Here is a 20146-nt window from a genome sequence, read left to right on the forward strand (position 1 = left end):
ATGTGAAATAAAATACAGGTTGAGTCTCCCATATCCAAAATATCCAATTTGTCAATTTTTTTGAATATTTGCATATCATAAGGAGATATTGTGGGAATGGGACCCAAGTCTCCCACAAAGTTTGTGTACATTCATGAAATTCATTTATGTTTCATATACACAGCCTGAAGGTCATTTTATACAATATTTTAATAATGTTGTGCGTTAAAACAAAGTTTGTGTACATTGAACTATCAGAAAGCAAGGGTGTCACTATTTCAGTCACGTTCAAAAACTTCTGTATTCAGAATAATCCGTATTTTGGAATATTTGGATATCGGAGACTCAACTTGTACATCATAAAGAGGCCACGTTATATCTTTTCAAACAGAGCACATAAATCTTAAGTGAAGGATTTAAATATGTTATACAATAGAGGGAAGATTATAACATGAGTAATGAGTATCAGTAAGATATAAGATTGGTACCATCACTTACAAACCATAAAACTTCAGTGCTAGTGCTCTTGTATTAGGTCACTTGTAAAGTTTTGAACGAATGCTCCTGATATTACAGGGAAGATCATGCATTTACAGGCCTAAAGTAGGGGTGTATAGGTTTCCATTGCTCATGGGAAGCTTAGGGCTAATTGAGGGTGATCCCACAGAGCAACAACTTTTGTACCAACATGCAAAATTAAAATTACATTTTGTGGGACAAGATTATTCAAATGAGATAAAGCGGTAGAAATTACAAATTTAAAAAGGAAAGTTTCCAGCTTTATGGTAGAGATTACAATCACATCTTCATACTTTTCATAGGATGCATTTTGCAAATTATACTTGTAATTTTGTGGGAAAGAACATATTTAGATGTACTTCTCCAATGTAACAAGCTTCAAACACATACTCAGGCCAGGGCGAGGAGAGGGAGGGGAGTTGTCTTTACGCAGGCTTGCTGGAGGTTACCTTTGGGAGCCTGGGTCAGTTGCTCAGGGGGACATTGCCCCCCTTTGCAGCATGCCGCTGTATAGCAGCACAGCAAGCAGGGAGAGAAGACTGCTACTGCTCTGCTGGCAGTAGCAGTCTCCCATCTCTCCCTGCCCTATGTGCCCCTGCACTGCTATACAGTTGCCAGCAGTAGCGGGCAGGTAAGAAGTGTCATGTGGGGTGGGAGATCAGTGCAATTTGCACTGATCTCCGTCCTGCTGGATCCATCCCCCTTTGCTGCACCATGCATAGTACTTTAAAAAAATATATATATATATTTTGGGGTAGGGAGAGTGGCCATGCCTCCCCCCGGTTTGGTCATGCCCCCCCTCCAGTACGAGAGCCCGTGGCCACACTCAACAGCCCTGTACTCAAGTCTGTCAATTAAATCACAGCACTGCTGTGTAAACAACAAATGCCCGTTGGTACATATCTTGACAGATATTCGCTTGTTACACAACAGTATTTAGTGTTATGTTCATTCAGTTTGTAAAATGGCTATCTACTGTCTATATGGTTAAAAAGATAGTTATGGGCATCGTAGAAATCAAGCCTAAAATTTGTTTTGCAAGAAATAGCAACAAAATATTCAAGGCCATAATAGACTGAACAGACACAGCTAATGGTTTATTACATTTCTGTACATGGCAGTTGCTGTGTCGATGACCAAATACATGCAGTTTCACTTGGATAGCTTTTCTATTCTAGAAGTTGGAGTGATCACAGATGCAATGCTGAAATGTCAATCTTTCAGGTTTCTTCATTTCAAAAGTAAATGTACTATCTTTAGATGCTTTACTACCAGGTTACCATGCAACGCACTTCAAGGAGATTAGGAATGCTGCACTTTCCATATCATTTCAGTTTCACAATTGCCAATGGCATACATGGAGAAATCTGTCCCAGTTCTTTACTGCCATTTCTAAAAAGGGAAGGAATGCTATCTGCAATTACTGTATGTCAATATGTGTGCCTTACCAAAGGAGGGAAAATACATTTTACTTATAATAATTGGTGCATATCTACTCCTTAGGCAACAACACACACATTATAAGTGATTATATACAGATTCCAATAGAATATATTACTCAGCCGCTGCAAGAGAATGTTTGTTGCTCATGTAGGATATATAACATTACTAAATTATAACACACATAGCAGACCATGGGCCAAGTGTAATCACCTGTGATTTTGGAAGATAGTCACTAGATATAAAGTGGCAATTCGTTTACTATCTTGCCGGAATTGTACCGGCTGCCGCAAAAATGTGGGCCATTACCTTTGGCCCAATATGTTTTGTATTTTAAAATATTAAAGCCCAGATAATAAAATTATGTTAACCATTATAATGTCAAGACGTACCTACATTTTTACAGGCACACATTTTTTATGTAATTACATTATCAAACTAAAAAAGTATATACACTGTGTTAACATTTCGACTCCTGAACACCATGAGGGGTGTTCGAGATGAGCCCTGATAAAGTGCACAAACATTTTCATTTATCTGCAGGGAAGTGGTTAGGTGTTTGACATTGAGAAGCATTACAAATACCTCTATTCCTCCAGCACCAATGAGAGTAAAAGTAAATATGTGAAAGAGATCCAAACACTCTTCATATTGGGGGAAAAAGTAGCGAAAACGAAAAGTTATCCTGCTAAATTTCAGCTACAGAACAGTTTTTGGCTCAACTCTAATAGCAAAAGCAGCAACTTTTGTTTCAGAAAAAAAAATAAAAATAATGGACACATCCACAGATTGTAGCAGCATACAAGGTGCCCGCAATAACACCAACTGCAGGCCTGCCAAGCATAAACCTGTCAAAGTACTTCTCAAATATGGTTTTCCCATAAATGCTAGAGGTAACATGTTTTTCCATTTACATTGCTTACTGGCAGAGAATGCATCAGTTTTTGCACAAAAGGAAACCATTTAACATACAACAAAATATTTCATGGCAGTCATTCTAAGAACAGAGGTCTTAATATATTTTACACTACAGATCTGTGTTCCCCGCACACATATATGGCGCTAGGTCGGATCCGTCGTCTTGTGTTTCCAGGTAACTGGGGTAAAAACTTGAAGTACTTGGGCATTAGATCTAAACAAGCATCCCGGAATTTCTTAATCCTCCAGTAGTAGATGATTGGGTTTAGTGCAGACTTGAGGTAGCATAGCCAAAGGAGCCAAGTGCTAATCTCAAAAAAGTTGTTCTTGTTGTAGAAGTCACTGTTAAATGTAGCAACAAGGCTATAAGTAGTGAATGGTGCCCAGCAAACTATAAAGACGATGAACAAAACTAAAATGGTAGTGAAGGCACGAGTTTTAAAGCTGATGTCTATATTCATTTGAAAAGGCCTTTGAAGGCTCATGAGACCTAGTTTGCTTGCCTGGCTGAGGCATATACTGTCTGGATGACTATGTATACGAACTGCATTGTGGCGCACAGTATTCAATATGCCCATAAAAGCATAAAGCATCACCATAAATGGAATAAAAAAGAAAATTAAAACCACCAGTATCACATAAGCTTTGTAACCAGCATTAGTAGTGTAGCCAAAAACACATTGTGGAGCTCTAGAAGGTACTTGCAATTGTGGATTACCAACTGCAAGAGGAAAAGCCACACAAAAAGAGGTTGCCCATGAAATCACAATAAGAATCTTTGCCCGGTAAGGGTTTAACTTGTCCTGTTTCTGAACAATAATCAGAAAACGATCTATGCTTATTATAAGCAGGATTGCAACACCTTCCATTACAAACAACCAAAAGAACATGGCAGAAACTCGACAGAACACCTCTCCAAATATCCACTCTGTTACGATAATGGTTATCAACGCAAACGGCATATTTAGGATGGAAAGTAGTAAGTCAGCAAATGCCAGGCTTGCTAGAAGAATGTTAATTGCAGATCGCATTGCAGCCTTTTGGTAGACCATGAGACAGACTACAAAGTTTCCAAGAAATGACAGCAAAAGAATAATAATCATCACAGAAGAAAGAATTATTTGAAGGGGTAAATTCAAGGTCTGAAAAACCTCTTTTGTTGCCTGTGTAGTAGAAGCTGTTGTGTTCACTTGTAAGGTGCCAGTTGTGGTCATGGCAACTGGACTGTATTTTGGTGGGAGATCCAGGTTGCCACGAAATGAAGGCAAAGGTGTTGTTAAGTTTGTATAGCCATTTTCATAGAGGATGTATGTACTGTAAGAGGTCACAGGATGAGCAGGTGTAAGCATTGCTGAGAAAACCATAACTGTACAGTCCAGCTGTCTCAAAGCAGGTTAAGAATTCTAACAAGCCTTCATGTGCCATGATTCTTGTTCCACTGGTAACAGGGGTATTACAATATATCCACGGTCCATTACAAAGTTGTCGTCTTGCAGCTGAAAATCAAAAAAGAAAAATTATAAGATTTTAAATTAGAAAACACACATCATATATACACATATATTTTGAACAATTAGTTCAAGTCAGAAAAATAATTGCAGCGTATATTTATGGGAAATCTGTCTTTTCACTTACATAGGATTGTTGCATTATCTGTGTATTAATGCAACTCAAATTGTAACCTCTAGCTGTTTAGAATTTTATTTTAGAATGCATTTTCCATAGAGTGTGGTATGATTTGTCAACACTAATCATGTCGACGGTTATCAGGTCGACATAAAAATGTTGCCATGTTCAGACTGTCAACATGCAGCATGCTGGCAGTGACCACATCAATATTCATTGTGTGTACCCGGATGATGTGTCGACTTGATCAACTGTCGGCAAACCATTTTGGGTGGGCTAGTGGTCTCTTATCTTCACCCAGCAGTTCTTTCATGGCTTCTGTGATTTTTATAAGTATTTCCTCACTATCCATAACCCTCTCCCTAGTGCCTAACCCTAATCTCCACCACCCGCAGCCTAACCTTATCATCCCTCGCAGCCTAATCTTAACAGTCGGCAACCTCAGAATGTAGACATTTCACAGGGCAATATGGTAACTATTAACTGGGTTGCCATTCTGAGGATGTCGACATGGTGCTGTTGACAGTTTGACCATATGCAGAAATACACATAGGTTTGACAAGTGATTCTAAAGCGGGGAACACACGACATCGCATATTAAAAAGTCTAGGACATTTAATTTTGTTAAGTAATTGTTTTGACCTAAAGTACACTTATAACAGACAAACAGAGAAGAAAGGACAAGCAAAGTCCTAGTGGGTTATCACTCAGTGTGATAACCCACTAGGACTTTGTCCTTTCTTCTTTATGTTTGCTGTTATAAGTGTACAGTAGGTGGTCATATTCACCAGCAAGTTGGAAGCTGAAAGTATGTGCCCAACCTTGTGCACAGTGATCTGGTTAATGAGAGCAGAGTTGATGATGTTTGGTTTCCATAGCCATAGGGCCACATTCATCTTGCAAAACCAGACATCTTTTGTATTTAATATCAGTGGCAAACGCGGTATTTTGAAAGAGAATGGGGGGGGGGGGGGGGTTCTAAATCCTTGGTTACCGAACCAATGAAAAAACATCTAGCCACATATATAAAATATTATATATTATACATATACACACACACACACACACACACACACAAAAAACCTTGTCACACAGCAGTGGCAGAAATGAAGGGTAGTACAAGATGGAATTTATCCTAGGGAAGGTGGGGTACGGCCAGCAGAGTCACAGTACTTGTATACAAAGAGGGCTACGGACTAAGGAGTCAAGGTACTTTTATACAGTGAACACAAAGGGCTACGGCCCAAGGAGTCACAGTGTTTGTATACACAGAGGCTACGACCTAAGGAGCCACAGTGCTTGTAAACAGTACACAATGGGATACAGCACTAAAAAAGTTTTTTTTTTTTCTTAGACTATTCTGAAATATATATATATATATATATATATATATATATATATATATATATTTTTTTTACACTGGAGCAGATGGGCAGGAGTACAGCGAAGCATACATCAGGATGCCTTGTACACACAGCCACTTGGGAGTCTGGACACAGCCACTATAGTCAGCAGAGTATAGCGCAGCATACATCAGCATGGTGCAGTGTGCCTCCCTATACACAGTCACTTAACAGCACAGCCACTTGTGAGTCTGGACACAGGCTACAGCCCCTTTAATCAGCAGAGTAGCGCAGCATACATTAGCGTGCCCCCTACAGTCACTTTACCAGCACAGCCACTCTGGACACAGCCACTTTAACATATGCAGAGAGACATTGCAGAACAGTGCGCAGCATGCGAGTGAACAGAGAAATGGCGCAGAGAATCCGCCATCGGGAGGATGACATTCAGCCTCAAAGTGGGATCCGAGTTGGGCGGGAACACCCAAGCCGAGGCTTGCGTGGACTCGGATCCCCGGTGTTCGGATTCCACAGAATCCGAACAACTCATCTCTAATATTAAAATATATATATATATAGCAGAGGTTCTACACACATCATAATAAAGCATGGGGATTTACAGAAGTTTATATTTTGATCAAAACATTTAAGCTTGCAGTCAGTCATCAAGGGACCAATTTTCTGCAAGTCCTACTCGATCACTCGGAATTATAAACATGACAATTGCCATCAAATTAGAATTCAAATATAAACTAAATCACCATGTTTTAGAGCTTCGGTGATTTTTATTTAACCAATGTGGTCACATACCACATGCATCCCAGACCTAGGAATGGGAGCTGCAGTGGATTAATGACTTTTGTTTCATTAATCTTTTTGTGATCACATTTTGTCATGCACAGTGCTAGCTCATTTACTTCAACTCGTGTCAGGGCTTTCCTAGGGTGTTTAATGATATGCTTGGTGGATGTCTTACATTTAAAAGCCTGTGTGCAGGGGAGCTTCAAACCAGGAAGCATATCTGAAGTTTAATTCTAAAGTGATAGCAAGTGCCATGTTTTTAATTCTGAGTGATTTTGTGGATTGTGATACATATGCCTCTTAATTATCTATGTTTAAAATTCAAACCTGACCTACTTACAAAAGCATATGGATGTAGTCAGGAAACAAAAAGAGGTAGTTATATAGACCTGGGGATATATTTACTAAAGTGTGGGTTTTTAGAAGCAACCAGATTCAAACTATTATCTTCCAGAAGGTACTAGATAAATAAGTAGAATCTGATTGGTTGCTATGGGCAACAACTCCACTTCTAAAGACCCACACTTTAGTAAATATACCCCCAAGACTGTTTGTGGACAGAGGAAGAAAAACCACAGGTCAAGTTAATAAAAATACGAAGATCTACAATGAATATAGGTCATGCGCTGAACACCATATACGTATATCACTCGTTAGTATATGTATACTAGTCGAATAATGTAATAATTAGTGATTGTGATCTACCAACATCCATGGAAACTGTAACCAACATAGCAGAAATAAATACTAATTATTTTATGTACATCTGGCTTATCCATAAGGGGTTAAACATCAAAGAGCTCTCCGAAATGATAGAGACACCTCAGCTGGGGCCTGGTTTATGGTGCAACTGTCTCCATAGCAACCATATAATCCATCTGGCAGGACTATCCTAAATTCCAGCCATTTCTATCTGTAATAGATATCCAACTGAAAACATTCAAAGATTAAGAAAAAGCATTTGTAAATTTATTTGAAGCCAAAAGCTGTAGAAACCATTCTGCCAACGAATGCAATCCCCACAGATAATTGAACACTAAGGGCAGAGAGATAAACAGAGTTGAAAGCCAACGGTGAACATTGCAATATGGCCAATTAATCAAGATAACTTTGGTCAGAGTAAGCGTGCATTAATAAAGTACAGCAGAATGCGTGTGTGGAGATGTAAAGATAAAGGCCGGGATGTACTAAAGGAAAAATGCGGTAAAAACCGTTTTTGGGGGTTTTACTGCATTTTCGTATGTACTAAGCACCGGCCGTCCTATTATCAGTGTGGAGGGTAATGCAAGAAGAACCTGGAGTTACCCTATAGAAGCTTATGGCTTCTTATCAAATCCCGCACCTGACGCTTCGCTGCCCCGCAGTCGCCCAGCACTGGGCCCCACTCACCTCAGTCTTCTGGTTGCCGGCCCATGCTTCTCCTAGGTCCTCCACCTCCTTCCGGGTGCAGGGAGGAGGAGGAGCCCAGGACTTCCTGCACAGGTCACCAGCCGGAAGTTCCCGGGGCTCGGAGGGAGCGGAGACCCACAGACACCTCCTCACCTGGCGTCAGCTGCTCGCAAAGGGCAGCTCTTATTGCAAGAGTTGTCCTTTGCGATAATAGTCGCATATGTACTAACATATGCGATTAGTAAGGTTGCGGTGACTGGCGAAATGTACACCACAACCTTAGTACATACCGGCCAAATTCATCTAAAGCAGCAAAAGTGACATTCAGCATAACATATCAAGGTTTTGGCGAGGATAATGGCTGAATACTCTGATGCAAGTCTTTACGGACGATAAAGAGCCATGTAGTCACAAATGCATGAATATCACTTTTCAAATTATAATAAAAAAAAAAAGCCTTAGTCAGAAGCCAGGATTTCGTGTAGCATATTATCACAGTCACAAGCATGACATTTCTTTTAAAATCGCTCTTAGTAAGTTACTATAGGTATATGTAAAGAAGACTGTCAGAAATGGGAAATAAAAAAAAAAAAAAGAAAGAAGAAAGAGCATCCATTTAGCAGGCAGCAGTGTCATGTTTGGGTCTGCAAAGGTGACGACTCATTGAAAAGTGTCTGACTTAAAATGGAGAGAGTAAAAAAAAAATTATATATGTATTTATATATGAAATACTTTTAAACTAGAAAATCTTCAGAAATTAATATTATTTTTGATTGTTACGTCATAAAATGTAATGCAACAGTTTCAATCCTAAACAAAACATACATTCTATAGCACTTTAAGCGATATCCATTTTGCAGCTCATGACTTTCTAACAATAGCGAAAATCTAATGCTGGGCATACACTACACCAGGGGTCAGGGAACTTTTTTACCTTTTACCCCAAAATATATTTACATACACCGACGTTACCCCCTTGATTTGAAAGGAAGGAAATCCTTTAGTAGTGCCCCCATAGTTATGTCCCTGTAGCAGTGCCCCCATAGTAATGCCACTGTAGCAGTGCCCCCATATAATGCCCCTGCAGTAGTGCCCCCATATAGTGCTCCCATATTATGCGCCCCTGCAGTAGTGCCCCCATATAATGCCCCTGTAGCGCCGTTTGTACAAAAAAAACCACTTACCTTAATCCCCGCTCCTGCATCCGCCGCCATCCTGTCCGCCCGGCTGCTCCTCGGAACTATGGGAAAGACGTCATGACGTCTCTCCCATAGTGCACATGGAGAGAGCCGGAAGCTGGATCTCAGAAGAGAACTCCAGCCTCCGGCTAACGCGGTGCTGCAGGGAAGGAGCCGGGCTCCCGCTGGTAATAACATGTCAGTGGGCATCTGGCTTAGAGCCTCCCTGCGGCGCCGGCCTGGAGGTCACTGACGCCGGGTGCAGCAGTTGCGCCGCTGCACCCGGCGCCAGGGACCTCCATTTCTGGGGGTAATGGACAGACAGCTGGGCATGCAATGATTCATATGCATGCCCGGGTGTCCGTCCATTACCCCCAGGAATTTCAGTTTTACCCCAATTGGGGTAATTTACCCCTGTTCCCCGACCACTGCACTATACAATTATCTGTCATATATCTGTCCAATCTGGCTAGTTGGAATGAAAATCTGGTAATGTATGGGAGCAAAACGGCAATCGAACATTTGCTCACAAACACTGAACAGCAGACAAAAATGGTCATCCAGACAAATTGGTTAAATCAAATGAATTTAACCAATTTGACCAATCATTTTTACCCATTTTCCAGTGTTTAAGACCATATGGTCGATTGTCATTGGCTCCCATACATTACCAGATTTTCATTCCAACCGGCCAGATTATTGTAGAGTGTATGCCCAGCATTACAGGTACATAAAGGTCGAGAACTCTGGGAAAAAAAAAAAAAGTCCTATCATCACACTGTTCAATCAAGTAGCAACTGAAATATACACACTTGTACATGAGAGCAAAACATAGACCATATCCAATTGTGCACAGGTTCTCAAACTCGGTCCTCAGGACCCCAAACACTGCATGTTTTCCAGGTCTCCTCACAGAATCACTAGTGCAATAATTAGCTCCACCTGTGGATCTTTTAAAACTTGTCAGTGAGTAATTTAAACACCTGTGCTTCTGCTGGGTGACCTGGATAATGTGAACTGTGTGAGGTCCTGAGGACAGAGTTAAGCTGGCCACACACTAGACTAACTTACCTCCAAGCAGCCAACTTGTTGATTGGTTGGAATGAAAATCTGGTAATGTATGGGAGTAAATGATGATCAGCAATTTGCTCCTAAATGCCAGAAAACAGATGAAAATGGTCGTTCAAACAAGTCTGTTAAATGTTTGATCTAAACTATTTGTTCAAACAACAGTTCTGATTGTCATTTGCTTTCATTCCTTACCAGGTTTTCATTCCAACCAATCAACTAGTTGGCTGGTTGGACAGATAATCTTTAGATGTGTGGCCAGTTTAACAAGGGTATTCAATTTGGAGCGAAAAGTCAGTTTTTGTGATAATTTCGCACCGATGTCATTTTCGCTGGTTTTGGTTTTACACCGTATTCAATTTCAAAGACTTTTCGCAGGTTTCTTTGAAAAAAAAAACGGGGATAACTTTTCACCACTGAATAGGTGGCGAAAAAAAATGCAGATTTGGGGTTTAGGGGTGCAGGCTTTAAAAAAATAGCCTGCATCCCTGGGAATGTCATTTTAAAATAAACGGTGTCAAAAAAAAGTTTAAAAAAAAAAAAAATAGGGACACCCCAAAAAATTATTTTAATTTGGGGTGGAAAAAAAAATGGGAAAAAAGTGTTTAAAAATAGGGTAATAGGTTCAGGGCTATTCTGCAAGTATGCGGCAGGTGTATTCTAGAATAGGTTATTAGTAGCGGCAGGTGCATATTTGCAGAAATTTTAAATAAAGACTTTAGGGACTTAAAAATATGCTACCCATTTTCATGTACCCCAAATTTGATGGGACCACTAAAAAAACGAAAAAAATAACCTAAGTGCTCTTCTGCAACACTTCTTCAATGTCGGGAAAAAACACCTCCGGCCCTATTTAAATCCCTGACTTTTCATTTGCAAGCTAAAACGGGGGTACCCATAGTGATCCCCCATGTTTTTACAGTTTTAGGGGGGTCCTACAATTTATTCCAGGAAAATTTTGCGCGCCCGATACTTTATCCCTGGAAAATCTCCGATGTGGGGCGAAAAGTCCAGCACGGACTTTTCACTCCCATATTGAATACCCCTCTTAGTGTAGACAATTGCATTAGAACTGAGGTTCCCAAACTCTGGGCCTGATTCAGACCCGCTCACGAGCGCTGAGCGCTCGCAAGCGGGTCGATGTTGGCCCAGTGCGCACCCACAGCTATGCGAGCGGCCAGGAGGCTGCTCTAAAATTAAGAAGGACGGCCCTGATTCAGAGCGAGCGCTCTGTCAGAGCGTCCGGCTCTGAAACAGGGCCTATGTCCTCAAGGCACCCTAACGGTCCGGGTTTTAAAGAGATCTATGGTTAAGCACAAATGGATAAATAAAAATGGCCCGGAATCAGGTTTAAGAATAGAGAAAGATAAAGCAAGTATATCCCTTTTCGACTGCCAGCAATAGCCCGGGTTTTTGCTGTGTGAAAGGGCAGGGTTGCAATAAGCCGGGTCGAGTAAACCGGGATTTCAACATTGGTCACGAGCAGGGTTGAACGCGGGTTCAACCCGGCTCATGAGGTAGTGTGAACGGGTAACCCGGGTTGATGCGACCCCGGGTCCCATTCTCTGTATAGGTTTCATTGGCTTCAGTGCAATTTTTGAAGGTGAATGGTGTGCAGAGTTTTGGCCCGACTTGGAGGGTTGAAGGTTTCATCACAAACATGCTGCTGTTGGAGCTGGGGATTGATCTTTGGGAAGTCTGACTTAGCAAACGGTGGACTTAAGATGCGTAGACACTGGGCGATAAAGTGGACGACTGAACGATAAACGATATTGTTATCATTCAATCGTTCACTAGATCGTCCATTTTTTACACCAAAACAATGACGACGATGCGCGTTCCCACGGGTCGTTTGTCATTGTCGTTCATTGGGTAAACATGCTGGCCAACCTGACGATATCGTCAGGTTGCTGCATGTTGGGGAATGGGGGAGAGAGCCGGGCGCTGAACGATATCGTTAAATATATCGCTCAGCGGTTGTGCTCAATGTCATGAACAACATTGAGCACACCCTGCCAGGGACACACTAGACGATATCGCTCAGGGAGCATATCGTCTAGTGTGCATGCTCCTTAAGTTGTAATTAGGTATTTGGAGGCCCCAGAGTAAAAGTTTGTAAGGGCGCCTATGTACCACACAATGGTGGAAAATGTATATAACATGTAATTTTGACAGGGAAGATGGGCCCCCCTCAGCTCTGGACCCTATAGCAGCTGCTCCCCTTGCACCTATGGCAGTTACGCTCATGGGTGGACTGTTTTTTGGTGCGATAACAAGGTTATTGTAAAAGCCATCAATAACCAGAGAGTGCAATCCTTTCTGGCCTAAAAGTTGTTGAGGCTTTCAACCCTGCTTTGTCTGCACAGGATGATTTGTGTACAAATCTGATGTTGGGTGAACTGCGCATACACCGGAGCCGCAGTACCCATGTGCTGCGATACAGCATCGGTCGAACTGTCAGCAAAGCCAACATTTAGGAGCAGGGAAGGGGTGTCACCAGGCAGCGTTCCAGAAAACTGGTTATTTGGGGGTGCAAAGGCCAGTGTCTGCATCTTCTGACTACGGATGTCAGACAGGCATTCTGAGTAACCGGAGAGTTACTCAGATGGACGATGAGGTGATCTGATGCTGCATTCTCAGACTCAGCAGAGGATCACACAAGCATGCAGGTGGCACCTATTAACATGAGATGCCTCCTGCAGCATTAGCATATTGCACACCAAAGCCACAGCTGCTGTGTGCAAAGCGTACAACAATGAATCAGGCCCGTAGTATGCAAGTAGACAGAGATGCACAACCCACATAGCACCACCCTTGAAAAGCTTAATGCACATGACCAAAACGATAAGTTTAGTAAATTTTCTTTCGTCTTTTTTCACATTTTGTACTTATCGCAGGGATATGCCCTTTCACAATTTGAATTCACTTTGAAACATTAGGGTAAAATGACCTTTAATATCCTCACGATTACATACAAAAAAAAATGATAATTTTCACAAGAAAATTGTGATTAATAATACATCTGGCCCTATATGTTTCTTTTAGGAATGTAGACTGATAGGTGCAAAAGAGACAAAAGCAGAGCGATCTGCAAAGAAGCCAAGAAAAAACAGACAATGGGCCGTATTCAATTAGGCTGCGAAAACCCATTCTCGGCTAAACTTTTTTGCTGATGGCGTCATTTTCGCATTTTTCACTTATCCCCATATTCAATGGTAGCGTCATTTCGCCGGTGCGAAAGCGCAATGTAATAGGCAAAAAAGTTTCGCCTATGATTACCCGCCGGCAAAAAGTGCAGAATTGCGGTTTTGGGGTGCAGAAACCACTCTGCACCCTTTGTACACCCCCCCTTGATGCTAACTGCGCCAAAAAAAAAAAAAAGACTCCACAAAAGGACACCCCAAAAAAGCACTTTGAAAACGTGGGTGAAAAAGTTCAAAGTGGGGGTACAAATTCAAAACTAGCGAAATAGCCTTTGGGGGGTCTGCATTTATGGGGGAGGTGTTTTCTTGATTACAGGTGTTTGCTGAAGGTGTGTTTTTTTGCGCATTTTAATGCTGGACTTTAGCAATTTTTAAATATGCTTGTACCTATTTTCATGTACCCCAAATTTAATGGGACTCATTTTTCCCATTAAAACAGTGCTAAATACTATTCTTCACCACTTGCTCAAAGACGCTAAATTGCACCTATTGAGACCATTTAAAACCCCCAAATACCTTTAGCAGGGCTATTCGGGGTTACCCATAGTGAACCCCCTTGTCAGACCATCTTTTGGGGGTGTCAGGCTGATTTCCCCAAAAATGACAGAACTTTTAGCTGATTTCGTTTTTGCCGATTTGGAATTGAACACGGGGATACGCGGGGACGAGCGCGACCCTGAAACCTGCGATGACTGTGAAAAGTCCGGCAACTGACTTTTTGCTCCAAATTGAATATGCCCAATGAATCTGTATTTGTGTGTAAACTCTGTGACACAGTCGGGATGGGGGTCCCTCTCCTGGGGTAGATGGACTCCCTCTTTATACACACAGCAGCCGTAGAAACAGGACACCAGTCTGGGGTTCTCGTACAAACTAGTCGGCGCCAGTCTTTATTGTGCCACATAACTATAACAAAACATAAACAAAAGTCCTAGCCCGTCTGTGCACTAACTAAACATCAGGAACCTCACTACCAGAACGGTAGGGCCTACTGCCCACACCGTCAACAACAACACATGCACAGTACTCACAGGAATATCACACAGTGTCTCTGGACATGCTAGCCTGCATGCCTGTTTCCCCCAGGTGTGAGACACAGCCACATCTAAACACAGCCTAAATCAGCCATTTCCAGGTGCAAGCCCTAATGAGCCTGTTATCAGGCTAAAAAGGCCCAAAACCTGGAGTGGCCTTTGGATGGAGCCCTCCCTCTCCTCACATACACACCCCCAGGTCCCAAACCGGCTTTTCCAAAAGCAGATACTCTGGTCTGTTTACAAAACAGACTTCTCCTGGGGGTTTTTAGAACACATAGGCCAAAACCTAGGACAAATGTACCTGCCATTGACCACTTTACCAGTGCTTCTATCACAACTCTTATACATAATTCTACACATCTTTAAGATTAAAAAAAAAAAAAAAAGTTTTTATAAAGTTCAATGTTTCTCATAGGATGGGCACAATTAAACTTCACCTATTCAGTGCCGTCTGTAGCATGATCTAACAATCACCAAATGTAGTAGGGATACTAACATGGTGCTGTACAATGTGAAAACAGTGGACAGACATGTTTTTTTTGCTGTGTTATCAGGCATGTCGAACATGCGGCCCGAATAAACAATTTCTGCGGCCCCAGAGTGTGGGCTCACATATATAATATGCGGCCCACATCCCTGCCACGTTCGGAGCACAGCTCAGATCGTGCAGTACAGGCTCTGATCACTTGAGAGGCCAGCATTCCCAGTGATGCAATGCGCGGGTGACGTCACCCACGACGAGCGGAGCGTGCCGCTCTGGATACAATTAGATCCAGTCAGAAGCAGGTGATGCAGCGCGCGGGTGACGTCATGACATCAACCGCGACAAACGGAGCCTGCGCCTGCTGCTCTGCATCTATTTAGATCCAGGCAGCGTCTACGCACGATGGCGAGGACTGGAGCGGTGCCCAGCGTCTGTCATGAAGAAAGGCAAGTACTGCACAGACAAGTAAGTGGGGCGTGTTTTCTACTGGGAGGGGGCACAGCATAAGGAGCATTACTGGGGGCTCTGCATAAAAGGGCATTACTGGGGGCACTACTAGGGGCATTGCTGGGGGATCTGCATAAAGGGACACTACGAAGGGCATTACTGGGGGCTTCAGGATAAAGGGGCATTACGGGGAGCTGTGCATAAAGGGGCACTAATGGGGGCTCTGCTAGGGACATTACTGGGGGCACAACATAAGGGGCATTACTGGGGCACTGCATAATGGGCACAAATTCAGGGGGCATTGCAAAAGGGGCTGTAATACAGAGTAGAATTGCATAAGGGGTACTGCATTGGTTTTTATTAATAACAAACCTTTCAAAATTGCATAAGACTTTTTTTGTTGTTGCGGCCCACACACTCGTAGAAATTGAATATTCGGCCCGGTTGGTATTTTGAGTTTGACATGCATGGTGTAACACAATAAAGGTAATCATTCTTTATAGTCTTGCTGTTCATGTGTCTGGCCATTTTCACACGGTTTGCACATTGTAAAGAGCCATATTACTCCTGTGACTTTTTGCACTCATTTTTTTGCAGAATCCTGCTTCCCATGTTCTAAATAGTCCCCCTACCAAATTTGGCGATATTCTGGTTGTTAGATCAAGCTACAGTCAGCTCTGAATAGCTGAAAGTTTAATTATGGCCACCCTATATCAGCGGTTTCAAAAGGTCTTAAAGTTGTTGTTTTGCACACATTTGTACAAAGTCAGTAACATCCCCATCCCTGCAGAAACTAGAACATAAAGTCACCACTTTTCCCACTGTCATCTTATGTATGTTGTATAAATCTGGATGTCAGAGATAACATCAACACAAATCACATAGCTCAATATCTTTACTTACGAAGCACAAGAAGCAAATATTCTTACAGGCAATTTAGATAATGGTAGAATTTCACAGAACATTGTAACAGAGAAAATTGGAGCTCTAACTAAAGTTAACAACATCACAATGCTCACATACATTCCAGTAAGTACATACAGTAACATTTTCAAATAATGGTAATTCAACAGCGGTCCCATTTCCGAAACAAGAGATATCTAGAATAGATCAACTAGATAATATGCAGTGATTTCTCCATGCTACCGGTATGTTTCTCGGGCAGTTCGCCCAGCATAATTTCCCTGCCACCCAGAACAGTAACGTGGCCATAGAATAAAGTCAGTGCAACTTACTGGAGCGTCACAATGCAGCGCACTGCTTGGAGCTGACCCCGCCGGAAGGAGGATGCCGGCTACCCCAACCCACCCTGTGCCTGCCAAATAGTAAGTGATGTGTCAGATGGGAGGGTGCACGATGGGTGTCTGGCTGCAGCTTACCCCCTTCACGGCTCCCTCATAATGCTACAAGGCAAAAAAGAATTTATAGGGAGAACAGTAGGCTAGTTGAATGCAAATAAATGTTACGGGTGGGTTTTCTGTGTTTTCGCACTGCGCATGCCCCTGGAGCAATGCAAAGTCTTACACAACTCAGTCGCATCTCCATATTCAGTTGAAAGAACTGGGGGTAACAGGAAATGCACACCTAGGCCAAGTTTAATGACAGGCTGATGGAATGCTCATACATGGTGATGGCTATGAATCCAAGCTTACGGATATGGGAGGGTGTGGTCACGTAGATGTGTACAACTTAGTATACAGGCGAATGCACATTTATTCTACGTGCACTCAATGAGGGTTTCATTAAACTGCATCAGCCCTTACAGCCGTTATATTATCTATAGCTGTTGCCCGCAGCTTTGCCCATGATGAAATTACTTCTGCCATTTCTTTTTATTTGAGGCCTCCTAGTTTGGGACCCTATTGCGGGAGTGGTCCATGTAACCAGCAGCGCTATACAGACTGCAGCGCCTTCACCCACCATTCACATCAAGGTCATTGTGTGCCCTGTGCACAGACTGCTATGTAGCCTATCCTATTGAAGTTAATGAAACAAAGTGCAGGATAATTATAGGAGCTTCCACTACTAAATGATGCAGTTTTCATGAAAATAGGTTCCGTAGTTTTTGCTCCAACTTGGAACAAACAGACACAACATTCTTATTACATTAGTAAAGATAAAGATTACTGGCTACTCAATTTCCTGTACTGCAAAGAACCTAATTGACTCAACAAATGTGGAAGTCAATTACTAAAAAAGTGAGAGCCATGCAAAAAGTGTATGGGGTGTGGTGCCGACATTAGGTTACAAACCACTGTACCTCACACTGGAAAGAAAAGACTTACCAAAATTACTCACATATTATGCCATCCTGATACAGGTATGTGCCCCATCACATTACACCAACTAGTGTTATCATTCCCTATACTATAGCTGCTGAAAACAAGCCAGCACAGTGACCCCTTTTATTTAGGGCTCCCAGGACAGCATGCCATTACTATTACCACAGTAGCACTTCGGAATTCACTGGAAACCCTGGTTTTATAACCGGAGCAGTGTTCTCCTCATGCTAGATATCTCGGGCTGTCTGCCCAGCAATATTTCCCTTGCGCCTGACACTGATGCAGCCGAAAGTCGCACTGCACTGACATTTCATATAGAAAGGTAAGCACAGCGTGACTTATTGGGTGTGACACATTGCAGCTCACTGCTCTGAGACACCACCACTGTAGGGAGGATCCCGGGAAGCTCAAAATGCAGGAGCAGAATTTTGATAATCGCAGATGCACTGTAATTAATGGAAGCAGTTATCTTTATCTGGTTTTCAAAAGGGGGGGGGGGGGTGGGGGGGAAGCTAGGAGTGTAAATACATTGAAAAGTTGAGAACTCCTTTAACATAGGCAACTAGTCCCACCTTTAGTATAAATGATTAAGTCCATCAGCTCCAGGTTAAAGCTGAAAACGTACAGGTAACCTCAACAATAGGTATAATGGTAAAGGTTATTAGATATTTAGAAGGTGCTATCAACAAGACAACAACGATTCTTTAAATATCTGTATGCCAGTCAACCCTTGTACCTAATTCATAATCGGTCTAGTGTTTTTCATTTTACTGTCCAAACATTTTTTTTTGTACCATTCCCTATTAAATTGTTCTATTCTATGGAATTATGGGCTATATGTAGAAACTCCAATGAAAAGAATGGGCTATAAAAATGAACTAACTAAAGACCTCAATGGAACACCACAGCACTGTTATTTTCCTCCCACTGTCAATATTTAATGAATCTCTACTGTCGCTAATCTTCCCCACTGAGGTGTCAGCAAGGCTGGTGGTAGTACGGCCTGTGACAAGAGAACCCCACACTGCAGTCTAACCTAGCGCTGTGGGACCACAACTCTTTATTCTCTGATTTTAGAGGGAAACTTTCAAGACTGTAAAAAGCAGGTTAAGTATTTTAGGGTCTGGTATACGGTATACTTCAGGTGCATTACATAGGGGTCGATTCAAATGTTCTGTGCACCCCAGATGGGCATCTACACAAATAGGTGCCCGGCGGATTCTCTGTTCAGGAACCCATTAGTATTTAACGCGGCTATGTGCACCGGGTTTAGCTGCAAAAAGCGACTAATCCCGTCTAAAGAAGTGGTTGGATAGCCCAAACAGCTATTTTGGGGCCCAAAACAACAGACTTTGCTCACATTACTTCTCGCTCCTCAGAAGGCTGCAAGAAGAAATGCGTCCTACCACAGCTTTAGGCATTCGAATAAAGCAACAATTGAATTGCTATAGTGGGGGGCGTCCAAACAATTGAAATTGCAGCCAGATTCTTCAAGAGCACCACATAGGATTTTCTTTTGAGGCAAACACAATGCCATGGCTAACCAGGCTTGTAATAGCCAGGTTTGGTTTGCTTTAAACTAATTGCAGATATTTCAAGGAATGACTCTCTCACCAATATCGTGCCAGCTCCTGCAAACCACAGGCTTTTACATTTGATCCTAAGATTTAATTAAATGCAGTTTAAAATGGGAGACATTTATAAAAATTGTTGCACAAGATAAAGGGGATGTAGCAAGCCAGTATTGCTAAAGGTCCCCATTTTATATTCAAATAATGTTTTAAATAACATCTTAGAAAATGTTTAAAACAACTTCACATATGTGCATACAGCACAGAGAGGAGAGGAAAATACTCAGAGACAGACCACTGCATTTATTCTGGTACAGTGCACATTGACTATTTTCTAAAGAAGGTTCCACTCAATAGATAGTAAAAAGACAGGCCATAGGCCAACAGGGGCAGTAGGCCGACATAAGACAAAATGTAAAAATTTTTTTTTTAATGGGTTAGGATTATCCACTTACTGGAGGGTTATGCTGGGTACACACTGGCAGATATATTGGCCGATCAATTGAACGGCCAATATATTGTATGCCCATCGGCCAGTGTGTACCAGCATAGATATGTCTGAATGACGTCATTCACCGACATATCGTGTCGGCTGTGCTGCACAGTTGTTGACAGATATATCTGTCCATCGTGCTGTGTGTACAGGCGATCAGCCGACCACCCTTACACTTGCAGCGGCAGCCCAGGGAAGGGGGTCGCGGCACGACCCCCGGCCAGCAGGACCCGCGGACAGAAGACAGATTATGGTGGTTCAGAGTGTATGAACACCCATCATCTGTAGATATATCTGCTAGGTGTGTACCCACCTTTAGGCACTAGAAGGGACTATTAGGGGTAGGCATCAGGAGGGAGGGTTAGAGT

At 42.3% G+C, this 20146-nt stretch overlaps 1 protein-coding gene across 2 annotated transcripts in view; it reads right to left on the reverse strand.

The window, feature by feature from the left end:
- Window positions 1–1631: 1631 nt before the first annotated feature.
- GPR63 (G protein-coupled receptor 63) overlaps window positions 1632–20146 on the reverse strand; it is a 32596-nt gene continuing 14081 nt past the window's right edge. Inside the window, exons 1-2 of one of the 2 annotated variants that reach the window (XM_088470874.1) lie at window positions 14496–14544; window positions 1632–4352 (exon numbers count right to left, since the gene is read on the reverse strand). In XM_088470874.1, coding sequence (XP_088327000.1) covers window positions 2961–4220 — 1260 coding nt within the window. In that variant the 5' untranslated portion in view covers window positions 4221–4352; window positions 14496–14544 and the 3' untranslated portion in view covers window positions 1632–2960. Of the gene's footprint in view, window positions 4353–14495; window positions 14545–20146 lie in introns of those variants that run through there. The other variant, XM_088470881.1, reaches the window with a different exon arrangement.

This window comes from Taudactylus pleione, unplaced genomic scaffold (assembly GCF_031769625.1).
Source record: "Taudactylus pleione unplaced genomic scaffold, aTauple2 ptg000015l, whole genome shotgun sequence".
NCBI classification, from domain to species: domain Eukaryota; kingdom Metazoa; phylum Chordata; class Amphibia; order Anura; family Myobatrachidae; genus Taudactylus; species Taudactylus pleione.